The sequence below is a fragment of the Paroedura picta genome, chromosome 15, assembly GCF_049243985.1.
Source record: "Paroedura picta isolate Pp20150507F chromosome 15, Ppicta_v3.0, whole genome shotgun sequence".
In the NCBI taxonomy this organism is placed as follows: Eukaryota; Metazoa; Chordata; class Lepidosauria; order Squamata; family Gekkonidae; genus Paroedura; species Paroedura picta.
Window position 1 is genome coordinate 24,774,190 of NC_135383.1, and position 26,947 is coordinate 24,801,136.

A 26,947-nucleotide genomic window follows, 5' to 3' on the forward strand; every position below is an offset into this window, starting at 1 on the left:
TAGGTCAGATTGGGTCTCTGTGCTAGTCTGTCCGGAGCCGCAGGGAAGAGACAGATTCCTGCAGCACGCTGCTCCCTTCCTCTGGCTTTCCATTCTCTGTGGTTAACCTCAGTACTTTCCATAGATGAGATGGGTAGTCATGTCTGTCTGTCTGGAGCAGCAGGAAAAAAGCCAGAGTCCAGGAGCCTCTGAAAGAAGGACGGGAATCGGTGGCAGGGGAGGTGCTTTTGTGAGTCGCGGCTCACTTCTTCCGATCAAAAGTGTTTGTCTTTAAGGTGCCCCGGAACTCTGGCTCTTTCTAATCTTTTGTGCGTATGAATCATAACAAGGTGCTGTTGGGCTCGAATCCATGGTTCATGTAAAATGTAGAAGAAGAAGAGTTGGTTGGTGTACCCCAAAACAGCTCCCAATCCCCTTGCCTCCCTCTCCTCACAACAGACGCCCCATGATGCAGGTGGGGCTGAGAGAGCTCTGTGAGAACTGGGACTGGTCCAAGGTCACCCAGCTGGCTGCCTGTGGAGGAGCAGTGGGAAATCAAACCCGCCTCTCCAGATTAGAGGCCACCCTTCTTATCACCTGCTCCACGCTCCTGGACTCAAAACTTGCTTTTCTCCTGCAGACCACACAGGTACCCCCTGAAACCATATGCCCAATGGAGTTGACATGGAGAACTCACTCAAGGGTCCTTGGGGCACAGTCCCAATTCTGTAGGGTTGCCAGCTCCAGATTGGGAAATACCTGGCGAGTTGGGGGCGGGGCCTGAGGCGGCAGGGGTGGGGGAGGGATCTCAGTCGGTTATGATGCCGTGGAGCCAACCCTCCAAAGCAGCTGTTTTCTCCATGGGAACGAATCTCCGTCATCTGGCGATCAAGGGGAATAACAGGAGATCTCGGGCCCTCCCTTCAAGGGCTCTCTTCAGGATCCCTTCTTCCTCTTTCCCCCTCACCTTCACCTTTCTGACCTTTTGTTGGCTGGATTAGGAGGCGTCTTTCAGGGAGCGGTTCCTGGACTGCATTGATAGGATCACCGTCACCATCAACGAGAGAGGAGAGCAGTTCAAGGAGGAGATCTATAACGCTTCCTTGATTAGGGACGCTCTGCAGGTGAGTGGGGGCGGGGCCAAGCGGAAGCTGAAGGAACCCTGCCAAGGGCCTAGATGGGCCGCTTGGCTTGCAGGCCCCGCCATTCACGCCCTAGTCAGGAGGCCTTGCTTCCCGTGGGGCAGGGGAGAGGAAGAACCTTCCCCAACGGCCTTCTCATGAATCACACCCTTGGCCCGTCAAGGTCACTCTTGTCCACTCCCTGCCAGAGGGTGTTGTGATGGCCACAGGAATAGCGGGATGGGGTGGATTCATGGAGGAGAAGGCTGCCAATGGGCACTGGTCAAGGTGGCTGTTTGTATGTCCTTTGGACTGGTCGCAGCTTCCCAGAGTCTCAGGCAGGGTGCTTTCACGTCCCCTTCTGATTGGCCCTTTCAGCAAGAGATGCTACGGGATCAAACCAGGGACCTCCTGTATGCAAAGTGGAGGCTCTGCCATGGAGCTACGCCCCCTCCCCTCCTCCTCGTCCCGTTTCCCACCATGTTTCATTGCTGACAACCATGCGAGTTATTTTCTTACATGTTCCATTATCAAGACTTCATAACTAGACATTTGGGAGAGGAGCTTGGGGAAGAGAGGGGAGGGACCTCAAGAGGGTTGTTGTTGTTAGTTGCGAAGTCATGTCCGACACATCGCGACCCCACGGACACTGATCCTCCAGGCCTTCCTGTCCTCTCCCATTCCCCGGAGTCCATTTAAGTTTGCACCGACTGCTTCAGTGATTCCATCCAGCCACCTCATTCTCTGTCATCCCCTTCTTTGTTTGCCCTCAATTGCTCCCAGCATTAGGCTCTTCAACCCATGAGGTGGCCAAGTATTTGAGTTTCATCTTCAGGATTTGGCCTTCTCAAGAGCAGTCAACTCAACAGGGTACAAAGCCCTAAAAAAAGCGTTGTGCGGGAGGGTGGACTAGATGACCCTTGACGCCCCTTCCAATTCTATGACACTATGATTCCCCTGATTCGGCTCCTTTCTCATCACCCGGGGCGAGACAAGGCCGATTTGGCATTCGGGGAGGCTGGGGGGGTGGCAGCCGGCCTCCTCTCACCACCGGGACTGGTTTCTCCGCTCCCGGCGCGGGAGGAGGCCGTTTTTGCCTTCGGGGAGGCTGGGGGGGTGGGGTGGCAGCTGGCCTCCTGTCACCTCCGGGACCGGCTTTGCCGCTCCCGGGGCAAGAGGACGCCGTTTTGGCCTTCGGGGAGGCTGGGGGAGGCAGCAGTTGGCCTCCGCTTGCCGCCGGGACCGGCTGTGCCGCTCCCGGGGCGAGAGGAGGCCGATTTGGCATTCGGGGAGGCTGGGGGGGCAACAGCTAAACTCCTCTCACCGCCGGGGGCAAGGGGAGGCCGTTTTTGCCTTCGGGGAGGCTGGGGGGGGGGTGGCAGCTGGCCTCCTCTCACCACCGGGACCGGCTCCGCCGCTCCCGGGGTGAGAGGAGGCCGTTTTGGCCTTCGGGGAGGCTGGGGGGACAGCAGCCTGCCTACTCTCTCCACCGGGACCCGCTGCGCCGCTCCCGGGTCCAGAGGAGGCCATTTTGGCGTTCAGGGAGGGTCGGGGGGCGGCAGCTGGCCTCCTCTCATGAAAACCGTGGCTTTAGTGATCTAGCCGGTTTATTTTCACAGGTTTTCTTTTTCTTTTTTTCTTTTTTTTAGTTCGGATACATGTGTTTAATAGAAAAAACAGATAATTTATTTACTATTATACTTAAATAATGGTGTATTTACAATAGACTACCCTAATGTGCCTCAGAGTCCTCTGAGACATACAATAAGAGAAAACAAAATAATAAATGCGCCTTAGCATATTTCATCCTCAAACAGGGTTGGTTCTCACGAAAACCGTGGCTTAAGTGATCTAGCCGGTTATTTTCACAGATTTTTTTTTTTTTTAGAGTTTGGCATTGGTCTTCCTCTCCTTTTTTTCACAGTTATTTTCACAGATCTCTTTTTCCTTTTTTTCCCCTTTTTTTCCCCTTTTTTTTTCTTTTTTTAGTGTTTGGCATTGGTCCTCCTCTCCTTTGCACAAATGGATGAAGAGGAGCAGAGCTACATTGGGGGCAGCTGCAGGTACAGCAACCGCAGGTGAGTCCAGTGATTTCCCCTGGACTCGCTCCAGACAGCATGATGGCCATATGGTGGCACTATATAGACAATTGTGAGCAATGCAACACATGCAAAAAGGAGGCCAGGAAGCACCAGTTTCTGCAAGATGAACAGGAACAGGCACACTATCGGTAAATCAAAGAACCTGTGGAGAGAGAGGACAGGTTATTCTCAGGACTACCAGAGGGCTCCTTGCCCGAAAAGCCATAACAGTTGAAAGGGAAAGAGAAGGCAAAAGTCAAACATAAAAAGCTACTGGAGAAACTGTGGAATGGCTAATAGAAGGAATTACAGATTTTAAATAAATCAGGCGCCCACAGTTCTGCTTCCCGACCATATTCTACATGATTGTGCCACTTCTGGGGTTTCTTGAAGCCTGAATAATATTTCAGGGGTTTCTCAATGGAAAAACAGTTGAGAGAGCCTGCTCTAGAGGAAGGAAATGTTCTCTATTGGATCCAACCCATGGCCTGCGCTCAAAGTTCTCTCGTTTATGGTTAGTTCATATAGGTCACAGCCAGAAATATGGAAGAAAATGCCTTGAATTGCGTTTAGGGTTTCAGACTTCATGGGTTTCAGACTTTTCTCTTCAACTTGAGCAAACAACACCTAAAATACTTTATGGATTCTTCTTAGAGAGAAGCAGAAAGGCAAGAATTAAAGAGCTCCTACTAGGCTCATCAGACTAGCACTGCTGAAATGCCTGCTCTGGACAACTATTTTTGCACTTTACTGTCTGTGCCCATCTTCTTTTCCCACCTCTTCCTATTTTGTTTGTGCTGTAACTGGTGTGACCCACTTATGGGGCTGACCCAGCAGCTGACTATGCAGAAGTGCTGTGCTGAACAGCAGTGAGACATACTCAGTGTTCTTGCCACAATCTGACACAAGCTTTGTGGAAGTTGCTTACCAGTCTAAGAGACTTGCACACCATTTGTTGCCTGGCTTCTTCCAGTCAGGCTCATCATTGGGTCCTGCTTCATACCAGCTGGAACAGAAACTCACATATTTTGGAAACTGAAATGCTTTGGGGTGCTAATGAGATCGCGGTTCTCACCATGGGGGCAATAGGGCACACCTCAACCTGGAAAAGAGGGAGGGAGAGACCTTTACGGGGCCAAAAAGGGGAAGGGAAGGCAAAGTCTGACACTGTCCCCTTGCTTGTAATGCCTGCAGAAGGAACATCCACATGGAGGCCCTGCTCAGCAGTGATTCTGCTCAGCTGGATCAAAAGTGGGGGGTTTTCTCCTATCTAGCTTAAAGGAAAAAGCTGTGTTGGGATTTAAAGCGGGGGGGGGGGGGCTGTATTCCACATAGAGAAAAATCTGTGTTGGGAATCAGCCGCAGGGGCAACTGGGCAGAGCACTAAACTGATAGGCTGCAGGTAAAAAAGCACAGCTATTTTCTCATAATTAGGATCAAAGCATTTCCCTCCTGCCTTCCCCTGGACTACCACAAGTACTTTTGATCAGATGTATGCTGCAGTTTCTGGATTTGGGACTCGTCCCCCAAGTACAGAAGGACCACCCTTATGGATTAGGGACGTTAGCCTCACGGTTAGGCCTAGGGACCCCCTGGAGTGACGGCTCATCTCCAGACTATGGGGATCAGTTCCTTTGGAGAAAATGGATGCTTCGGAGGATGTATTCTGTGGCGTTGTACCCCACTGAAGTCTCTGTCCTCCTCAGACTCCCACCTCCAGATCTTCTGGAGTTTTCTGATAGGAATCTGGCAACCCCAGTCGTCCCCCCCCCCCAATCCCCTACCAATGGCCAGGAGGGGCCTGGCACCCGTAGTATTATCTGACTAACGTGGAGACTTACAATTCTGTTGAGACTTGTGTGACTTCTATTATCTCGGTGACTTCAGTTATTTCTATCCATTCATCCTTTGGGGGGGAAAACATTGACGCAATGAAGGTGCTTTAACACAAGTTACACAAATCTGTTACCCCTTTCATTTAAACCTTGTGATGCCTTCGCCATCTGAAAACACCCGACAACTTTTGAAGGCATTTTTGGCATGCTCCTGAATCCCTTGATAACCTTCGAACTGTTACTTTAGTTTTTCAGCATTCTGCGGACGCTTGGATCAACCACTTCCGATGGGGTTTTGCAGCTAGATTTCCCTGTGCAAGGGTTCTGCAGAGGCGGGCAAAGCAATCTGACAGAGAATAAACTCCTGCTACCCTAACTAGCCCATTTCGGTCACCAGGCATTAAATTATGACTGCTCGACCCACAACAATTGCATATAAGATGGTCTCTTACAACATATATAGTACCTACGACAATAGGTCAGGGGTCCTGCTTGTTTAACTATGTGGGCAAAACCAAATTATTTTTGAGAATGCTAATGAAACCAGTGGGCAAGGGGTTCAGAAAAGAAAAGCCTCTTGGATCACCACGTCTAACAATTTTTCTCTCCTGCCCTTCAAAGAGAACAACTTAAAATACATTTAGGAAGAGCTTCACTTCATATTCTACTTCTTCCAGCTACTCAGAACTTTATTCCCACTTCATCGTTGGCCTTTGTTCTGTTTGTCCTGCTCCTGCCCCCAAACAACTGTGCTCGGGCCCCAAAATCCAAAGAGGGGCTGCAGTGTTTCTCGTCCGTTGTAGGGATATTTATTTATCTTACTTTTTGCAACGTTTTCATTAATGGCCATACTTCTCTTGGACTGTGGCACTTCAAAGGAGAGAAGCATCACGTCCCAACATGTTCCCCAAAGGGAAGAAACACACTCTGCATACGGGGAACATAGCATATAGCTGAAAACGCTGTGCTAAACGCTTCTCCCTTGCAGTCATCTTCTCTCTGCCCGATGATTCCCCCCCCCCATCGGAATAGTCCAGTCTACTCCTTTATTTTTCTATAAACTGGCCCTTTTTCCTCTTTAAAAACAACCCCAGTTGCTTCACCCCACAGTAGCTCTTCAATAAGGCTGCCCACCACATCGAAGGGGTAAGCGTCAGCCATGGTCTGTCGCACCAAAGGCCCCGTAAGCTAGAAACTGGGGAGGCTGGCCACAATGTGTCTCATTGAGCCTGCGATACATGTCCACATGGTTGCCTTTCTCTACTTGGTGGGCCATTCAAAAAAAAAGAAAAGAAAAACCAGGACAGGAGGGGGGGGGGTCTTTTAACTCAACTCCAGTCTAATCAAAGACATGATGGGATGATGGGGTCAGGTGGCAGTTCCGGTAAGCAAGCTCCATTTGCAGTTGATACTGCATGGCTCATAATTGCGATAGCTACATAAATGGTGCTAGGTATCCAAAAGGAAGAGTCCTCCCCCCATCCATTTGGTCTTTTCTCCCCCCCCCCACCCAGCCTTAGAAAACTAATTATCTCTATGCAAGGCACATAACCCCCTCTCTACGTCCGTGCAGATGGGAAAAACAGCTCTTACCCAGGAAAGGGGTAATTAACAAATACAATAGTACAGATCTCATTGAGGAGATTCCATTAGTCTAAATGGAACGGTGAGAACAGATGATGGGGGGAAGAGATGGTGGGCTATATGGAACAGAAATGTCAGATCAAGACGTTCTGTATTTATGACCTCACACACCTGTCTGCTTTACCTTAGGGAAGAGAACAAAAGCAGAGTCCAGGGGCACCTTTACAACCAACAAAGTTTTATTCAAGGCGTGCGCTTCCGAGGGCAAGCCCCTCTTCCCCAGAGTGTGAACTGACCATCATGACAGTGGGAATGTATAAGCAGAAGTTATTGGTGTCAAAGACAAAAGAAGCAGGAGTCTTGTGGCACCCTAAAGAGTATTCCCAGTACAAGCTTTTGTGGATCAGAGCCCATTTACGTGAACTGACAATAGTCAAGATATCAGGCAACTCTGACGTTGGAATGAGAAAGGAGGAAGGACCCGTGACATTTTGAATGCTGTGCACAGGCAAGGCAGTCTGTGGCAAAAGGGGCATGAGCCGGCGTTTCAGAGGACATGATTGCCACCAGGAAGATATGAGTCACTCAGCACCTCAGGAAGGATCAAATATTTGAAAATTGTTCTGGAGGGTATAATTCAATTCACCCAAGCCAGTTTCATCTTCTCTGTCCTGAAAGTACAGTGCAACGTCAGAAAGCAACCAGAAGTGTTTATATGTAATTCCTATAGGTGAAAAGGGTCAGGCACTAGGAAGTGTCATGCGTTTTCTGAACATCACTGAACTGCTGTTTCGAAACCTTCGGAAAGATTTTCTCAAGTTTCACTGAAAGCTGTAAGAGTCTCATCTTTCTTTTAAGATTTGAGCAAAGCACTTGAAAATAGGCTTGGGCACTAAGGGCCCAATTCGGCTGATTTGGCTTTGGCACCCATTGAAGTCAATGGTGCCGTTGACTATAATGGGAATTTCAGCTTTTCCCCCTTTCCCAGGGCCTGGGGGGGATGGGGGTTTAAGTTATAACCTCCAAACTTTCAGGGTAGCTCTTCCCTGGCTCCCCTCCAAATTCTGAAATGATTGGCCCAAGGGGCCCACTTCTAGGGGCTCCTGAAGAGGGTGCCCCCACCCATCCCTCCATTATATCCGATGGAGAGTCCGTCCCATCGGAGCGGATGATTTCAGAGGCCAAATGACAGCAGCAATATGATTAGATTAGGAGTGAAGGACAGAGAGGTATCTGGGGGGAAATCAGCCCTGTCGATGAGCTATCTGTGTTAGGGACGGAGAGTAGTCCGTTCGTATTCTTGGTACTCTGCATCATTCCAAATCAAGAAGGGAGGCTTGAAGTTTCAGCACTTTTTTCATAACGGCATCCTGAATTCAACACTCAAATGGAAACAAGTACTTAAAAAAAAACAGTTTATAAAGCAGGTCAGGAAATCCTATCATGGGTGCCCCTCTTCCCAGAACAAAAGGGACCAGGAAAAAAGGTCTCTGTGTTCCATTTGTAATGGCCGCACTCACCTCTTCTTCCGTGTCAGTGCTGTCTTCTTCACTACCTGTCACCACAGGGGACGGCATCCCATCAAAAGGGTTAGGCAGACCGCCTTCTTCACCCTCCTCCTGCTGAACAAGCAAGGTCCTATCAGCTCAGGGCTCGATCAATATGGTCGGTGGCTTTAGTGTCTTCCCTCAAGGTCGCGTTTCTAGGGCAGAGAGAGCACTGCTTCCCAGGACCAAAACGGCAAGGGGTCGTCCCCGAGAAAATGCTGTTCCCCTTCCAGGTAGAGTTTGCAAGGGCTGATTGTGGAACTATCAAGGGCCAACACTGGATATTCACTACACCAATGTTAACATGGGTCATCTTCTTACTTGTTGGGATTCTTCAATCTCCACAGAGAGGGGCTGTGCATGGTAGGCATTCTCATTTTCGGGGGAACCTCTCAGCAGCCTGCATTGAACAGAGATCAGACATAGCATTTACAGGAAGGAAACATTTATTTTGGTGTGACTCCCTACAATACAGGAGAGGAGCGTTCCAGATTTGGGATGTGGAATTTACTATCTTCTACTATGTGGCCTGGCTCAAGATGGGGGCAAATAGGGTGGGAACCCCAGGTATGGGCTGGGCAGGGGGGGGGACCATATATTTAGAAATACTTACGCTTCTTCTCCTCCATAGGAATCGCCCTGCTGCTCTTGAAGCCTGCGGACGTCCGATTTCAATTCCTGTACAAATGTCACAAAGAAAACTTGGTACGCCTGTTCAACTGCTACTGTGGCCACCTAGACAGAACCACAGGCCATCAAACAGTTCAGGTGTCGATGCTTGCCTACTAAAGCTTGGGGAGTCTAGTTTTCTAGGGATGCCAGGTTTAATGGTGAGAATTCCCAGAGTTTTATGTGTGGAAACAGTAGGATTGTGTTAGAAGCTTTTTGCTTCAATATACCTCCTGCCGCCCGACCTAACAGCTCTCTTTCTTGGACAGGACTCCCTCCTACCCAAAGATAGGACAGTTGAGGGTTCACATGTATTTCTACATCCCACACTAAATCAAATGCATATTATACAATATATTACAGATAAACCACTCTGGGTAGGCTCCCCGAAGGTCCCAAATAAGGCCAAGGTCCCAAATAAGGCCAATGTTACCTGAACCATCATTTGGTATTCGTCTAGAGTCACTGTCAACTCTTCCACTTGTTTCTCTTTCTGGGAAAGCCAAAGATAATCGTAGCAGTCAGTAGAAGATTATGACAACCTCGCCTTAAAGCCAATTGCGATCTTACAACACAACAAAGCCAGAGTCCAGTGGCCCCTTGAAGACCAACAAAGATTTATTCAAGGCGTGAGCTTTTGGGTGCAAGATTCCTCAGATTGTCACTCGAAAGCTCACGCCTTGAATAAATCTTTATTGGTCTTCAAGGGGCCACTGGACTCTGGCTTTTTTTTTTTGTTTGTTTGTTTGTTTTTAATAATTTCAAATTTTATTTACAATCCATTACAAGAAAAATACATTTAGCCATCTCCAAAGTTACACACCAATAGACTATACTACATTTATAAACAATAACTTCCAACTGTATTTGTTAAAGAATTTACAAGAAAAAAACATTAATTCTCCTGTGCAAAATTTCAATCCATTCTCATTTCCCCTTAATAATTATAAATCGTAACCAATAGTCATAAATCCACAACTATACTTTTTTCTAATATACTCTATCCATGAGTTCCATTTTGTCTTAAAGTCTGTTATTAGTTTATCTTCGACATAAGTTGTCAATTTTGCCATCTGAGCAATTTCCAATGTTTTCAACTGCCAATCAAATATGGTGGGCGTCTCTTTTAACTTCCATTTTTTTGCCCAGACTATCCTTGCCGCTGTTGTCAAATATCTAAATAATTCTCCATATTTTTTATCTTTTTCATTTATCAGAAAACCTAAAAGATAAGCTTCAGGATTTAAAGCTATGGAGTCCTTAAAGATTTTTGAGATTTCTTTGTGGATATCCTGCCAAAAGTGTCTTGCTCTTTTGCATGTCCACCACATATGGAACATTGTCCCTCTCACTTCCCCGCATTTCCAACATTTGTCCGGTAGGCTTTTATTCATTTTTGATAATTTGTGCGGAGTCATGTACCAACAGTAATGCATTTTATAATAGTTTTCCTTAATATAATAACTGTTCGTAAATTTCAGATCTTTACTCCACATTTTTTGCCAGGTTTCCAATGGAATGTTGTGACCAAGATTCCTTGCCCAAACAATCATAAAATCTTTGACCACCTCATCTTCCGTGTACAGTAATAAACATAATTCATACATCTTCTTGATTAAATGATTATCATCTTTGCATAAATATAACTCTAATTGTGATTTTTCTACTTCAAATTCCCATAGCTTCCTATCCCTTTCATATCTATCCTTAATCTGTCTATATAGCCACCAATCTACATATTTATATTCTTGCGCTAATTTCTCGTGAGATTTAATTCTAAACTGCGTTATTCCTTCTTGAGTAAAAGTCTCAATTATATCCTTATAATTTAACCATTTAGTTTCTGGTGTTACTTGCCCTCTGAACAGAGCTTCCTGTGGTGACAGCCATAAAGGAATTTTAGAATATAATTTTCTTTTATACTTATTCCAAACCTTAAATAAAGCAAATCTTATAACATGATGTAAAAATTGTTTATTTGCTTTCTCTTTTTCGTACCATAAGTATGCGTGCCAACCAAACCTCAAGCCTGCACCTTCTAATGTTAATAATCTCTGATCTCTTAAAACTATCCATTCCTTTATCCAAACCAGACTACATGCATCAAAATACATCCTTAAATTTGGTAATGACTGTCCTCCCCTCTTTTTAGCATCACAAAGAATTTTCATTTTTATTCTAGGTTTTCTCCCTCTCCAAACAAAACTTGCCAAATCCCTCTGCCAAATTCTGAATGGCTTATCCGATTTAATAATTGGAATATTCTGATACAAATACAAAATTTTTGGCAAGATATTCATCTTTATGGCGGATATTCTACCCATAAAAGATAAATTGAGAGTCTCCCATTTTTTTAAATCTTTTTTGACCTCTGTCCATAGTTTCTCATAATTATCCTGGAATAGATTCAAGTTTGTGCTAGCAATATTGATACCTAAATATTTATAAGTTTTAACTATTTGGCATCCTGTTTTCCCTTCTAAATCTTTCTGACTCTCCTTATCCATATTTTTCACAATTATTTTTGATTTGGTTTTATTTATTTTTAAACCAGTTACCTCTTCGAAATCTTTAAGCTTACCTAATACCACATCTATACAATCTAAAGGATCCTCCAAAATCAATATCAAATCATCTGCATAAGCCCTCAATTTAAAGGTCTGTTGTTTAATTTTCAGACCTGTAATATTTTTGTCTTCTCTTATGTCTTGATTAAAGACTTCTAGAGCCATGATAAAAAGTAAGGGTGAGAGTGGGCAACCTTGCCGTGTTCCCTTCTGAATATTAAATTTCTCTGTAAGCTCACCATTTACTATTACTTTTGCCCACTGTTCTTTATAAATCTCCCTTATCCAATTTATAAATGTTCCACCACATTCCATCCTTTCGAGTAAGCTAAATAAAAAACTCCAATCAACAGAATCAAAAGCTTTTTCCATATCGATAAAGAATAACGCCAGTTGTTTATCCGGTCTCAGTTGGTAATATTCGATAACATTTAGTATTATCCTTATATTATTTCTAACTTGTCTACCGGGCAGAAAACCCGCCTGGTCTTCATGTATTATCTTAACCAGTATCCCTTTCAGCCGATTAGCCAGTATATTCGTAAAGATTTTATAATCTATATTTACTAAAGAAATAGGCCTAAAATTTTGCACCTCATTTGTCTCCAGTTTAGGTATAACCGTAATATGTGCCTCTTTCCAGGAATCTGGGATGCCATCAATTATAATCTTGTTCATTGTCTCCTTTAAAGCTATTAATATTTCTTCTTTGAAAACCTTATAATATGCACTTGATAACCCATCAGGTCCCGGAGCTTTACCATCTTTTAGATTGTTAATTGTGTTTATAATTTCCTCTGAGCTTATAGGCTGATTTAATAATTCTAACTGTTCTGAGTCCAATTTCAAAATATTCTGTTTTTCTAAGTATTTCTCTCTTTTCTCCCTAGAGATGTCCTGCTTCTCATATAATTTTAAATAAAATTCAAAAAAACCTTGTTTAATTTTTTCTTCCTCCAGTAATATATTCCCATCTTTCTTTAGTGCTGTAATCAATTTATTTTGTTGTTTCTTCTTTAATTTCCAAGCGAGCCATCTGCCTGGTTTATTTCCCAGTTCAAAATGTTGTTGTTTTACTTTGTTTAACTGTTCACCTAATCTGGCCACCTCTAAGAGTTCCAGTTGTTTTCTTAATAGCTTTAATTGTTGTAGAGTATTTTTATATTTTGGTTTTTCCAACAACATTTTTTCCTTGTTTTTTATTGCCTCTTCTAGTTTCTGCCTTTCTTGATCTTTAATTTTTTTTAATTTACAGCTGTGGGATATCAATAGCCCCCTCATGTAGGCTTTACTTGTATCCCACACCGTTTTCATTTTAATATCCTCCTGCATATTTAATTCAAAGAAGTCTTTTAGTTTCTCTTTACAATCTTTCACAACTTCTTCATGTAATAGTAGACTATCCATCATTCGCCATCTTTGATTACTTTTCCTTCTCTTGGACTTCAAGCTCATTAGTACAGGTCTATGATCTGATATTAATCCCGGTAGTATCTCAATTTTTCTTACATCTAAAACAATATCTTTTGTAACCCAAATCATATCCAATCTGGACCATGAACTATGTCTCTCAGAAAAAAAGGTAAAGTCTTGCATAGTTCTTAACAAAACTTATAAGAATGTCTCTTGGCAGATTTCTTTCTTTAGCATATTTTGAGTTTACACGAAAAATTTCATCCACCTCCAAATTCATTTCTCCCTCATTTTTCTCCAACATCTCACACAAAATATTAACTACTCTATGTGTATCTTCTCCTTCCAGCTCTTGCAGTGAACGCAGTCTTAAGTCTTTCCTTTTGTTTCACTTCTATCCACATTCTTTCTTGATTTTCTCTCTCCTCATTTTCCAGGCTTTCCATCCTATCTTCTAGACTTTCCAGTTTTTCATTGACAATTTTAAAGTCCTCTACTAGTTGAGATATGCCATGTTCCAGCTTTGAAATCTTTGCTGTCTCCTGTTTAATATTGCTTAAATCTTCATCAATTTTATTTACTTTTCTATTCATGTCATTTAAAGTCTCAGTCATTTGTGTTAATTTTATCATCATCTCCTGCATATTCACTTTATCTGGCGTGGGGACAGCAAACTGCATTTGTACCTCCTTTTTTTCCCTGGGAGTCATTATTCCTTTTAGATAAGTAGTAACACTATTCAAAAGTTAATAAGGCAACAACAAAAATCTTCTGTACCGTCTGTGACTTTATACATCAGCTTTCCCTTCCCCTCTTCAGTTTCTCCTTCAGCGTCTTAAACAGGGGTGGGGTGTTTCAATCAGCCTTCGGGAAATAAGAATCTAGCTCAGATGAGTTAGAAGGATTCTTCAACAATACAGCCTCCACTTTACATTTCAATTGTTTAATCACCTAGTTTTAGGAAATGAAAGGTCGCTCCAGCCTCAGTCCCCTCAGGGTCTTTCATGTTGATAGGGAGTTCTTTTTCTCCTGCCGGGATGAAATGCTGCTCTCGGGTTACAGTCACTACGACTGTTTCTCCTTCACAGCTTTCACCTTTATCAGGCACTGGAGCTCCCCCGTCGCTTCTCCTTTGTACTGGAGAATTCTAATTTGCAGGTTAAAGAGTTTTTACCTGCATTCTCTAACACGAAGAAGCTCCGTTGATACGGAGCCAGCCAGCTGGAGCGGAAGTTCCACCGGAAGCCTCTGGCTTTGTTTTGTTGTGCTGCTCCAGACCAACACGGCTACCCACTTGAGGCGATCTTACCATTTATTTTAAAAATGGCTTCTTGTCACCGACTTATGCCTAGCTATGAGGCTGCAGTGACACCTAGTGATCCATGAAGGCAGGTGTGCCCTGTTAATGCACACCTGCAAATGAACAAATCCCGCCAGAACAAGCCACGAGACTCACTTCCATTTGCACTTCCGTTTATCTAAGATCATGGTTTTCAGCGAGGTCTAATGGAAGCACTAGGAGAAGAGGAAGTGAGCTCTGGGTCAGCAGAGGCTGTCTGGTGGGCATGGGACTTGGCCATGAGACCCAAGGGTAAGTCCTGATTAAACCGATAAAGTAGCGAGCTTTCACACGAAACAGAATTCTTCTCTGCAGTGTGCCTCCTGGTAGAGAGTAGCGGGAGATTATACTGCTGCCCCAGGTACCCCAACATCACTGAACCCCACAGGCCAGAGCTCTCGGCTCCATCAGCATGACCTTACCCAGAGGTGTACTCTTTTAAGCCCAATTAAGGCAATGAATTTACACAGGTCAAAGAGAGTTAACCCTTTCAGTTTGGTTTCACTTCTAATTTTCAGGTTGGTGTTATTTGTTAGATGCAGCTCACCTTGTCAAGGTCTGCATTTTTGCAAGAGATAAGCTCTTCACACTCACAGAGTTGTCTCTGCAAGAAAGAAACACAACAAGTCATAACATAAATGATAAGAACAGAGTTTATCAGCCCAACTAAACATGTTAACAATGCTGCATAGGCTCATCAGGTCTCCCGTACCTGCATTTCGGCTTTCTCTGTGCTCAGCTGTCTGATTTGATCCTTAAAGTTTTCTTTTTCCTGAAGCAACATCTGGTTCTGTAGAAAAAACACACCAGAATTTGTACACGGTCATCTCGTGCTGAATCAACTATATTGATAATTTTTCGGTTGGGCTTTTTCTCCAGCTGAATGTGGAAACTGAGAACATCAACTATCCACTTTGGTGGGTTTCCGCCTTATGCATACTTAAGAGAAACAGACACGTACATTCGTCCCATGTCGTTTCATACCGTTGGTCACGTGTCCACTATTCCCCACCGTTTGGCTCTACATTTGGTGACCAGAAGCTACAACTGTAAAAGAAACAAGGTCCTTCCCGGAGCCCGATATCCCCTTTATAAAAAGACATTTGTTTGGGTCGTGCTCTTCAAATACTGGCCTGGCAATTGGGGTCCTTTTTGCCCTGCTTACCTCGTCGTACAGTTTATCTGCTTGACTCAAAAGGCAATGCTGTTCTTTTTCCTAAAGTTTGAAGGGGAAATGTCTTAGTTCGTTCATTTTTTTTGACATCACATTTTACAGCACCCAGGAGTGGTTCAGGAGTCTGCATACAGATGGGAACTTGTGAAAAATGGGTCATCAATTATAGACCTCTTGTCCCATGAACAGCAAGTACCACAAATTCAGAGATAGTTCACAAGAAGCCACATGGATAATATATTTACACCACACATTTTCAGACATTTTCAGATGTATTTACACAAAACGGCTGCAGTAAACAGGAGCCTGCCCACAGTTTCACAGTAACTAGGAAGCTACACTCTCTAATCCCCCCAAAGTTGTGATTTCAGTAACCTACTGCAAATTACGACAAATGCACCTACACCTACATGTTTATGGATAACCTCCGCAAGTGAATATCAGGAAGTACTGACCAGCTGCCTTCCTTGCATGTGAAGTTTTCTATTCTCCTCTTCCAAACTTCTGGAGAAAAACTTCATGTCTTCTAATTCATCTGCCATTGCTCTAGCTTGTTCTAGGGCTTGCTGATTGCTGTAATAAAGGGCAAATAGATATTTACTGAAAATGCTCACATTTCAAACTTTGCTGGGTTTACAGGTATGCAAACAAAGAGTGTCGGTGTTGAGAGGAAAGAAGCACAGTCCAGGCTGGAAAATATAGGTTGCCTCCACAGTTTCCATTCTGCTAATAATGGGGTCTTCACCTAGCATGAGGAGCCTTCCTCTGGTAAGAGAAACCTGTTACACTGGACGAAGGCTCCCACCATCAGTACATTGATTAGAAGGCATTATAGGGGGGTGGGAACAGACCTGAAAAAGGGGAGAACAGAAAATACAAAGGAGCCTCTTATTGGATTACATGGACCTCCTTCAACTCAGCTCTCAATATTACATAATCTCATATCTTCTTTTTTACTAAACCCTCTGGCCTAGGAGTGCCAACCTCCAGGTGGCATCTGGAGATCTCCTGGGATTGCAACTGATCTCCAGTCAACAAAAATCAGTTTCCCTGAAAAAAAAATGGCTGCTTTGGAAGATAAACTTTATGTCACTGTACCCCACATTCTCTCCCCTTCCTCAGGCTCTGCCCCAAAACCTCCATGTATTTCCGAACCCTCTACCTCCTTGGATTAGTCCTAATTATTAGTCAGCCAGTCAGTCTGTTTTGACGTACCCTCTCAGCTTTCCTTTCAGGTCAGCAATCTCCTCAGAAAGTCGCAAATTGAGCTCTTCTGCCGTCTCGATTGTCCTTTGCAGCTTGGCATTTTGCATGGCTAGCTGCTTGTTCCCCTGCTGCAAATCTGTGATGCTGCTCGTCACATCTGTCCCCTCCTCTCTTTTGTTAGGGGAAAAAAGGATATGGAAAAAGTAGGAAATCAGAGATTTCTGCACACTATTCTGTGAGAATGCTCACTAGACACCGCAACCATCATCATCAATTTGTCCATTCCCCTTTAAACAACTCTGGTACCTGCTTCCTTGAATATTGTGCTGCCCGTAGGGTTGCCAGCTCTTAGGTAGGGAAATACCTGGAGCAGCCTTTTTCTCCAGGCGAGTGAATCTTCATTGTTTTAAGAAACATAACTTTAATAAGTCTCTTTAGAGACTTTCAATCTCTCTTTTTTTTTACTTTATTAGTAATTTTAACAGTTACTAATAGTTAACACCCAGCATGTTCTTAAGTTCTACATATATTTTATTCCAAAATTTAACCATCCCTGGGCAGCTCCACCACATATGGGAAAAGTGGCCTTCATTTATCTTACATTTCCAACATCTCTTGTCAGAATCCTGAGACCATTTTGCCAATTTTGACGGCGTTAAGTACCACCAGTGGTCCCCAACCTTTTTATCACCAGGGACCACTCAACGCCTTTTACTGAGGCCCGATGGGGGGGGGGGTAGTTTACTCCTCTACTCTCAACCACTGCCCTAGCGCTCTCTGATCGCTATGGTAATGTTTAAACATCCCTTTAAAATAAGATACAGACACGCCACAACAATGAACATAAGGAACATTTTATTTTCATGGAAATTTTAACTCCTGACAATGACAAATCAGTGGGAACCCTGAGCTTGTTTCTCTGCAATGAGATAGTCCCATCTGGGAGTGATGGGAAACAATGACACCCGAAGTGTGTTGTAAAGGGCCGGGGGGGGGGGGAAGAAGGTGTCCTTCGGGGCCCACCTCCAATTAGTCGAAGGACCACACGTGGTCCGCAGCCCACAGGTCGGGGATCGCTAGTTTAGAGGATCCTCTAAGAAGAAGACCACGTCATCAGCAAATGCTCTCAATTTATATTCCTGCTGACCAATTTTAGTGCCCTTAATCCCTTGTTCAGATCTAACTTTATTACATAATACCTCAAGAACTAATATAAAAAGTAGGGGTGAGAGTGGACACCCTTGCCTCTTCGTCCCTCTATATATTCTAAATTCTTCTGATAAATCACTATTTACTATAGTTCTTGCCTTTTGATCTAAATAAATTGATCTTATAAATTAATCTTAATTGCCAGGAGATGAACTGAGATGTTGGGAGATCGCCCTGTTTTGGTGTCTTTGCAAAACAGGTCCCTCCTGGAGGTTAATGGGCGTCTGAAATGCCACAAGCTAAGCTGAGCTATTGTATGACCTCAAACTCTGTCAAGAGATTTCTTAATGAGTTGAAGTTGGTCCTTAGATATAAAAAACATTGTCCCTTGAAAAAGGCGTAGGCGAAACACGTCGGGACTTGTGTGAAATAAGGATTAAAGAATAACTGAAACTGAAGAGAGACGACTCAATATAAGTCCAATTGGGATATTTTTTATTGCCATATTGGTTTCCCAGTGCTTCTGTACTATATTTGTCTCTTCACTGGGACCCACCCCTCCCAGTTCATCCATTTTTCCTCCTGGAGGTTGGAAACTCTTTTCTGCAGATACTACAGGCAGCCTCTTCTCGTACACAGAGACTAGCCCACAAAGATCTTCTAGGAAACAGAAAAGAAATACAACAGCTTTCTAGAAAGGGAGTCCCTGATCTGAATCAATGCCCTTCAGGCCAGACTGCTATTTCTCTTTTTAAAACTCCAGAAATGTCTATTTACAGATTCCTCTCGTGTCACATCTGTTTGGGTCCTCAAAGGCTGGAACTTACAAACTTTCCCTGGCCAGCCCCCATAAATGCTTCTAACCCATCAGGACTTTCTGTTCAAAAAAGTGAAATTGTGAAAGCAAACCTGCCGCTTTCTGACTCCCTTTTGCTGTCGGTATGCGCGTGTGAAAAACAGAAAGGCAGCTTTAAGTAAACTTGTGTCAGGCTCTGACTGTATTGATTGATGGCCATCCAGGAGGGCTCATTGAAGAGCACGTTATGACCATCCAGCTCTTTTCAGTGTTCATGAGATTTCAGCCCAAGACTGACCAGCTGCTTTGCAAGGACATCAAAACATGCTGTTGATGTCTTTATTTACTAATCAGCACACACATGTATATCTTTGGAAGGAGAATGCTATCCATTTGGCAGTTCTCTACATGGGCTTCTCTTCCCCACCCCCCCAGCCCCCACCCCCAAAAAACCCAACCCGGAAAATTCTGAATATCTTTCTGCCATTTTAAAAAACAATTTTTCTTAATTATTATCAGGATTGATTGAAATAAATACATCATCCTTGGCAACACATTCATTTTTATAGCTGAAACCCTTCCTAACAAAGAGAGGTTAAGTTTATTCCATAAAATTAGATCTTTCTTAATATCCTCCCATACTTTCTCATAATTATTACATCAAAACATGCTGTTGATGTCTTTATTTACTAATCAGCACACACATGTATATCTTCGGAAGGAGAATGCTATCCATTTGGCAGTTCTCTACATGGGCTTCCCTTCCCCACCCCTCCAGCCCCACCCCCCCAAAAAAAAACCAACCCGGAAATAGATTGCATTTTAAACAGCGACAAGTTTCCTCACAAGAGAGGAAGCCATCTGTGCAAAGTCAGCACCATGTCCCAAAAGAGGCTGCATCACTGACCACACTATATTTAGAAAGCTAAGGACAGTGTCCTCTCTTTCTTCATTTGCTCCTTTGTCTTTTTTCAGCACAAGCATTGACCAGATGGCAACATGTAGATATAGCCTATAAACGTCTTGGGTACTGTCTAATCTCCTATATAAGACACAGATTAACAGCCATCTCTTCTGCCTTATTATCAGCCTGAGAAAGTAAATCGACATTGGATGATCTTTCTTTGTTTGTCACGCTCTTTCGTACAGTTGTTTTCCTCTACTTTGTGCTGGGGAAAAAACATTGACTTACCTCCGATGCACAAAAAGTTGCCCCCCTAATCTTAATGATATTGAAAAGTACAAATTAAAGAGTAAAAAACCCTCTGAGGACCAAGCCCCATGAGTGAAGGCTGAGGGACTTGGGAATGTTCAGCCTGGAGAAGAGGAGGTTGAGAGGAGACATGATTGCTCTCTAAGTCACTTGGAGGAGGGCAGGGAAAGGTTCCTGTTGGCAGCAGAGGATAGGACCCACAGTAATGGTTATAAACTACGTGTTGTACGATATCAGCTAGATATCAAGAACAAAATTGTCACATTCAGAGTAGTTCAGCCGTGGAATCGACTGCCTAAGGAGATGGTGAGCTCCCCTTCACTGGCAGTCTGCAAGTAGTGGCTGGACAGATAGTTATTAAGGATGCTTTAGGCTGATCCTGCATTGAGCGGGGGTCGGACTAGATGGCCTGTATGACCCCTTCCAATTCTATGATCCAAACTGTAGAGAAAGAGTATTGCATGTTTTTATTCATTTATTAAATGTTCTTACATCATGAATTCTCTAAGTCTGATCTCTGTAAACACATTGTGCCTATTCCGTCTTGTTATCAGAAGTGCCATAATGTAGAAGGACAGAAATGTAGAAGGCCATTCCCGGAGTTGCCATAGCCCAAAACTGTAAAACTGTAATTGATTATTGACTGTCTCCATGATAGCTTGTAGGGAAACAAGGCAACCAGGTGGAGTCTCTAAACGACACCACAAGTGTAGATGTGCAAATCTGTCCAGGGGGAGATACTCTTTGATTTACTGGGACCAGCGGTTACTACTCAGTTTGTTCTTGATCCCTGCCCAGGATTGAGGGGAAAGGACAAAGAAGGATGTCAAAACAATTAGTAAGCCAACGCATATGACTTTTGTTAATACTTTTTGGCATTCGGCTATCCATTCCTTCATGGCTTGACAGAAGGTAGGAAACTCAACAAAAATGCCTCTCTCTTCTGGATCCAGTCTTCTATAGAGAGACTGAAACCTACAGTCTTCATCACTCTGTCCTGTCATCTCCTGTAAGTATTCAATGATTCGGAAAACAGACACCACTCCTATAACCAGAACACAGGTGAGCAAAGTCAGAGGTAGCCAGTAAAATCCAAGGACATAAAGTTATTTAAAACTGGATCTTTCTCTCATTTCTTGTTTACATTATTCCGTATTTGTGTTCCTGTTTCTCCTATCTAGAAGAAATTTGGATTAAACAATCTGTGTCAAACTGCTGGAGACAATTAATGCTTGAATCGTGTTTTTCTGCGCAAGAACCACCGTGGCAGCAGTTCCAAGAGGATTCGATTGCACTCAAACCTCTTGAAACAATGACATTCTCCCATTTTATTTGCTTTTGTAAAACAAATTAATGCTGGTAGTTGCTCATCACACCACATAGACCTCCACCATTCAAATATACCATTCCAAAACAGGCATCAAGGGAAAAGAGGCAGTCTGTTGCTAAAGTGCTAATTCCCTGTAATTGCAGTAAACCATCATTGGGTAACAGGACATGGACACTAGAGTCTTTAATAGGCGACACAAAAGGAAATCTGGGACTGCTAGCCTGCTTGTCAGGTAATTATAAAATTGGCCATCTGGTAGCAGTGTACATAAGGGGAGGAGCAGGATAACTCCTCCAAAGGTTCAGAGCATGGTATGTCATTGGGTGGAGACTCAGGATGACTACTGGTGCCTAGATGCCTCAGAGAATTTAAGCAGAGCAGGGTCTAGGCTGTTCTGCCACAATAACTTTGAAGTGGTTATCATCAATTGAATAACTGAACATATGGACCCATGAAGCTGGCTAATATTTGGTCTATCAAGTTCAGCATTGTCTTTTCTGACTGGCAGCAGCTCTCTAGGAAGTGACCCCTCATCTCACCTACTACCTGATCATTTTAATGGAAGATGCCGCAGACTGAATCTGGGACCTTCTGCTTGTAAAGAAAATGCTGTACCACTGAGCAGCAGACCCTTGATAAAAGCTTAACCGTTTTTTTTTAAATCTATCTTTTCTTGGACGTAATGTCATTAAATAGTTACCCCAGATTTGCTGCTATTTTTACCCCGTAATATTTGAGAACACTGAATTGGGGTAAAGAGTGTGATGCTAAAGACTTCTTGTGCTCATGCTAACCAATTAGGAAACAAATCTCTGCTCCTGCTAGATTTGAAGACTGGATGTCTCTACGTGGCACGAAAACACTTTCTACCTGCTTCTTCCGGATCACAAGCCTGGAATGTGCATTTAAGAACATCATCCTCAGAGCACTGGCTGGCACTCGGAATTATGCTCTCGCTGCTGACGCCAATGTTGTCCCTTGGCTCCACTAAGGTACAAGAGGAAGTAACATTAAATGTAAATTAGATTTTTTTATTCCTAAACCTGAATTATCTGCAGTCATCCTTCCGGAGCTGTTATGAAATGTATTTACAATCCCATTACTAAGGTGAGGATGTCTAGAATAAAAACTACTTGGAAAAGGCTCGATTAATTTAATATATCACTGTCCAGGGAGGGGAGCAAACCAGCAGTGAGGTGGTTGTTGTTGGTTGCGAAGTCGTGTCCGACCCATCGCAACCCCATGGACAGTGATCCTCCAGGCCTTCCTGTCCTCTACCATAGCAGTGAGGTAAGGCAGTGGCCAAGACTGAAGGGGGATCTGAGTTTACAATGCCAAAAAAGCAACTGTCTGTTAAATTATGTTTCTTCCCTCTTCATAAGGGCAAATGAGACATGAGGGTTCCATGGGCTACAGTCCCTAGTTCACCCAAGATGGTAAGATAGCCCCACTTGCTATGAGAACCTAGCCATTAAGACTGAACCATAAGGTGACCAGATTGTCCCACTTTTAAAGGGACATCTGGGGGCACCTGGCAAATTGTACTTATGCTGCAAGTAAATATATATATATTACAATACTGTTTTTGCGTTCTATGACCATTTTTGTTGCTCCATATAGACCCCCCCCCCCCAGTCAATGGTGTCCCACTTTACCAATGTTAAAATCTGGTCACCATATTAAAGCAGCTACCTGCCAGCTCCCCTTGGGTTGGCCTGTTACAAACCCATGAGGGAGATGCCCTTTTCCATGAAACTGACCAGGGAGAGCAAACTGTCTCCCACAAGACGTTTCTCACATCACATGAATTGTTACAAACCGATCTTTTCAGGAATGGCTAACACGTATTTCCTGTCGATTCCGCAGTTAATTCTGCGAATTCGGTACTCTCGAAAGAGCTGTCATATGCGTCCTCCATCACTGCACAGAAACACGTTCCTGAGTGAGGAATTTCGCTTCCCTGGAAGCAGTTTGGAAAGGAAAAGCAGTGCGTTAAAACCCATTTCTCCTTCTATCTTTAGCAAACGAAATATGAACACACACAGTTCTAGTATCTGCACAGCAAAAAGCCTCTTCGGGTAATTCTTTACCAGGTTTTGTTAATCCAATACAAACACTTAAATTATCTCTCATTCAGAACTAGAGTAGACAAACCAAAGCATGGAAATCCCATATGTTTTAGGACCATCATTCTGACAAATCATTCTGACTGGTTTAATAGCTACATTAAGAAATCTCGTGCTGATAAAATTGAAATTAATTTCCGTTTCCTTTTCTTGAGGGTATAGTTGATTAGCTGCCATCAGAATGGTATCAGTTATGAGAACTCAGATGCATTTGAGTTTATTTGTAGGCCTCACAAAATTTGGACTAGGAAAATGGCTAAACAAAACACTCTCTCCTCTAGCATTCTGCAGTGCATATACATGAAAGGCAGAAGTTTTCAACTCTCTCATACATGCTAAGGGAGTACCAAATACAAGCCATGGGAAACAAACACTTATCACAGTTATATGCAAAAACAACCCAGTATTTCAAATGTGTTTAAATCCCAGGGGCATCTATTTATAACATCCATTTATAAGAAGGCACTGTTATAGTAAGAATTTTCCAGCTTATTTGGAGTATCCCAGGCTAAGTTTAGAGAACAGAAATGCTATGGCAAGAAGCAGCAGCAGCTTTTATATGCCGCTTTTCTCTACTTGAAGTAGGCTCAAAGCGGCTTCCCTTTCCTCTCCCCACAACAGACACCCTGTGGAGTGGGTGAGGTTGAGAGAGTCCTGATCACTGCTCGGTCAGAACAGTTTTATCAGTCACCCAGATGGCTGCATTTCGGGGAGTGCAGAATCGAACCCGGCATGCCAGATTAGAAGTCCACACTCCTAACCACTACACCAAACAGGCTCTCAGTTTGAGGAGGACTTAGTGGATAGCTGAGAAAAGCCCCGATGAAAGGCTGGCATTTTTTCAGGTGGGGCAGCTCAACTCATATAACCCTGGGACAATCAGAATAGAAATGTCATGGGCGACTACACTAGGGGGAAATACTCGATTCCAACTGCGTTTGAACAAGCAGCAGCCTAAATGCAAAATCCTGAATGGTGGGATCGCCCCTGCTGAGGGAAAGGCCACACAGAGCAACGAGGCAAGAATTATTACTAGCAAGCAGAAATATCTGGAACTAGAGCTAAAGGAGGGACAGGGAGAGGAACCCTGTGAAATGACAATCTGTACACAGCCCGTGGCGCCACGGGCGCCATGGACTGATTAAAAGAGTAAGGGGTAGTGGGGAGGAGTTAGGGCGGGACCGGTCCGGCTCCTGATTGGCCCCTCCAAGTGTCAATCCCGCCCCAAGCAGGCAATGGGGAGCCGCGCGAAGCTCCCCATTGCCTGCTTCACTCGCTCAGGGAAAATGGCGGAGCGGCTGGTGAGAGACTCAGCTGGGGGGTGGGCCGGGAAGCCTTCTCTCGGCCGCTCCACCGGCCGGCAAAAAGCTCCGGAGAGCCTCGTCGTAGACGCTGTGAGGCCGCTCCGCCAGCCGGCAGAAGGCTCCGGAGAGCCTCGGGTTTCAGCTCAAAAGAGACCTATTGGAAATGTCAAGAGAAGCAAAGAGGTTTTGTCAAGTGAAATGTCTTGGGGATTCTGCACATGTCTGAGTGAAGGTCTCAACGCAACATCGGAAGCGAAAGGTTGATGTGAATGCTGAGGAGAAACATTCTGGAAATGGTAAAGCCCTCAAAAATTACTGGGAGTGGGAGTGGCTCTTGTGGATCCTTTTCCTGCTTATAAATCAAGAAATCCAGAAAAAGCAACCTTTCCTTTCTACTCGAGGAGGCAGAGCCTTTCCATCATAACAGCTTTTCTGCTTTCCCAAGAGCCTATAGCATACTCTCTTTAATAAGGGAAAGCAATCTTGAGCTAGCAGCTGTTCTGGTGGTTAGAAAGCCTGGGGAAAGGTTTAATTTAAATTTGCCTGTGGTGGTTTTGCCTTAATCTCTCTATAGCCTGAGTCCAGTTCTCTTGAGTTTCCTAAACTGGCGAGCCTCCAATCACTCAATAACAATTTCTCCACAAGAAACATCAGGGTGGATCCAAGCAAGCATGATTGGTGCTCCTGGATTGTGCGCTGGGAATACTTTAGACAACTGCTTTTATGGTCTTGGCACAGAATCTCACTTGCCTGCTTCTTCCATCCCTACCCCCTTCAAATCAATTTCTTCTTACAGCAAATATAAATACTCAAAATTAAAATATCAAGAGAGACATTCATTTTATAGTTGTATAATTCAACGTATAAGAGCCTCTTGTGGCGCAGAGTGGTAAGGCAGCCGCCTGAAAGCTCTGCCCATGAGGCTGGGAGTTCGATCCCAGCAGCCGGCTCAAGGTTGACTCAGCCTTCCATCCTTCCGAGGTCGGTAAAATGAGTACCCAGCTTGCTGGGGGGTAAAACGGTAATGACTGGGGAAGGCACTGGCAAACCACCCTGTATTGAGTCTGCCATGAAAACGCTGGAGGGCGTCACCCCAAGGGTCAGACATGACTCGGTGCTTGCACAGGGGAAACCTTTACCTTTACCTTTAATTCAACGTATATTTGTTATTGAATGACAGAGAACTGAGAAGACAAAAAGCTTGCCACAGTTAGCAGCTGCAGGCCAGCTCATTCCCTAGCCATGAGGCAGGCTCTCCAGGGGTGATGGCACAGAGGCTGCCAAAGTGGCTTCTTTCAGTCGCTTTCTTCTTCAATAGGTGAGACACTCCAGGCAAACTTTAAAGGATGGATTTATGGTGTGGGAGAGAAGCTGTACAGAAACATCAAGCTGTAAAAGGACACAGCAGTCTGCTTCTTGCCATGTGAGCCACTGAGAGCAAATTGGGTAGCCATGTTGACCTGAAGTACCACAACAAAACTTGAGTCCAGTAGCACTTTTAAGGTTGACATTCAAGTATCTGCTCTGGATTTCCTCTCTGCAGCATAGTTTTCGGTTGCATCTGGGTGTGATGATGCTCTAGATTATAAGCCCATTTTAAAGAGTAATGAAATGGGCGCTAGGAGGACTCGGGCAGCCTCGGGTGGGGGGTGGGCCGGGAAGCCTTCTCTCGGCCCACACAGACCCCTTTCGCCATCGCCGTGCCCTTGCCGGAGCCCTCCTAGCGCCCATTTTATTACTCTTTAAAATGGGCTTATAATCTAGTCAGTCAAATAAAATAAGACTTGGATATCTTGTGCGATAAAAAAAAAAAACATCCAACTACACAACAGCTCTGCAGATTTAGGAAAAATGTAGGACTTTACGTCAGATTGTTTAAGGCACCTGACACAGACTGGTAGGAAATACATAATATACTTTATCTTTGTATCCATTTATGACCCAAGCAGCAATGGTCAATCAATGCTTTCGTATATATACTCCTTGCGCGTGAGACCGCCCTTGAATTGACAATATTCTCTTTCTTTGTGTTGTTAGTTTTGTTTTTAGTATTTTAACCGCCATTGTATTCGTTTATTTAATCTGTCCAAACTGTTTACTGGGAGGGGGAGGTTTATAAATCCTTAAAAGAAGAACCAATTCGGGTTTGGTAACCAAGACAGCCACGAGACGCCGTCTTCGGGCTTTCCTAGTGATCCTGGGCTCGTCTTTGCTTTAGCAGCGCCTTGTTTCCCCCCAACCCACAAGGAAGAGGCAAAGACGGAGCTCCCTTCGCTACGAGGCTCCCCGCGGCTCCCCCTCCGCGCCTTTCGCAACCACGGCCCTTAGGGGGCGCTGCCTTCTGCAGCCGCTCTAGGGGGCGGGGACGATACTGACCCGCGAGAAGGGCGTGAAAATGACAAGCGGCAAAGGGGTCCAATCGCTGGGCAACTCGCGACAGTGAGAGGCGGGTCCAAAGAAAGGGCTCAGAGACGCTCCCTCCCTCGCGGCGCACTCAGCAACGCTCAGCCGCGG

The 26,947-nt window shown here is 44.3% G+C and overlaps 1 protein-coding gene across 1 annotated transcript; it reads right to left on the minus strand.

Moving 5' to 3' along the window:
* Window positions 1-2,815: 2,815 nt before the first annotated feature.
* Window positions 2,816-23,096, minus strand: LOC143824280 (protein KASH5-like). Its single transcript, XM_077311373.1, has 16 exons — window positions 22,846-23,096; window positions 21,874-21,990; window positions 20,543-20,718; window positions 19,037-19,041; window positions 16,525-16,686; window positions 15,765-15,882; window positions 15,301-15,351; window positions 14,848-14,925; window positions 14,683-14,739; window positions 9,250-9,309; window positions 8,761-8,825; window positions 8,469-8,547; window positions 8,121-8,222; window positions 5,023-5,087; window positions 4,110-4,187; window positions 2,816-3,344 (listed from the first exon to the last, which is right to left on the minus strand). Exons 1-16 carry the CDS (start codon window positions 22,919-22,921, stop codon window positions 3,143-3,145), a joined length of 1,491 nt encoding a protein of 496 aa, XP_077167488.1. The 5' UTR covers window positions 22,922-23,096; the 3' UTR covers window positions 2,816-3,142.
* Between the last annotated feature and the right edge of the window lie 3,851 nt (window positions 23,097-26,947).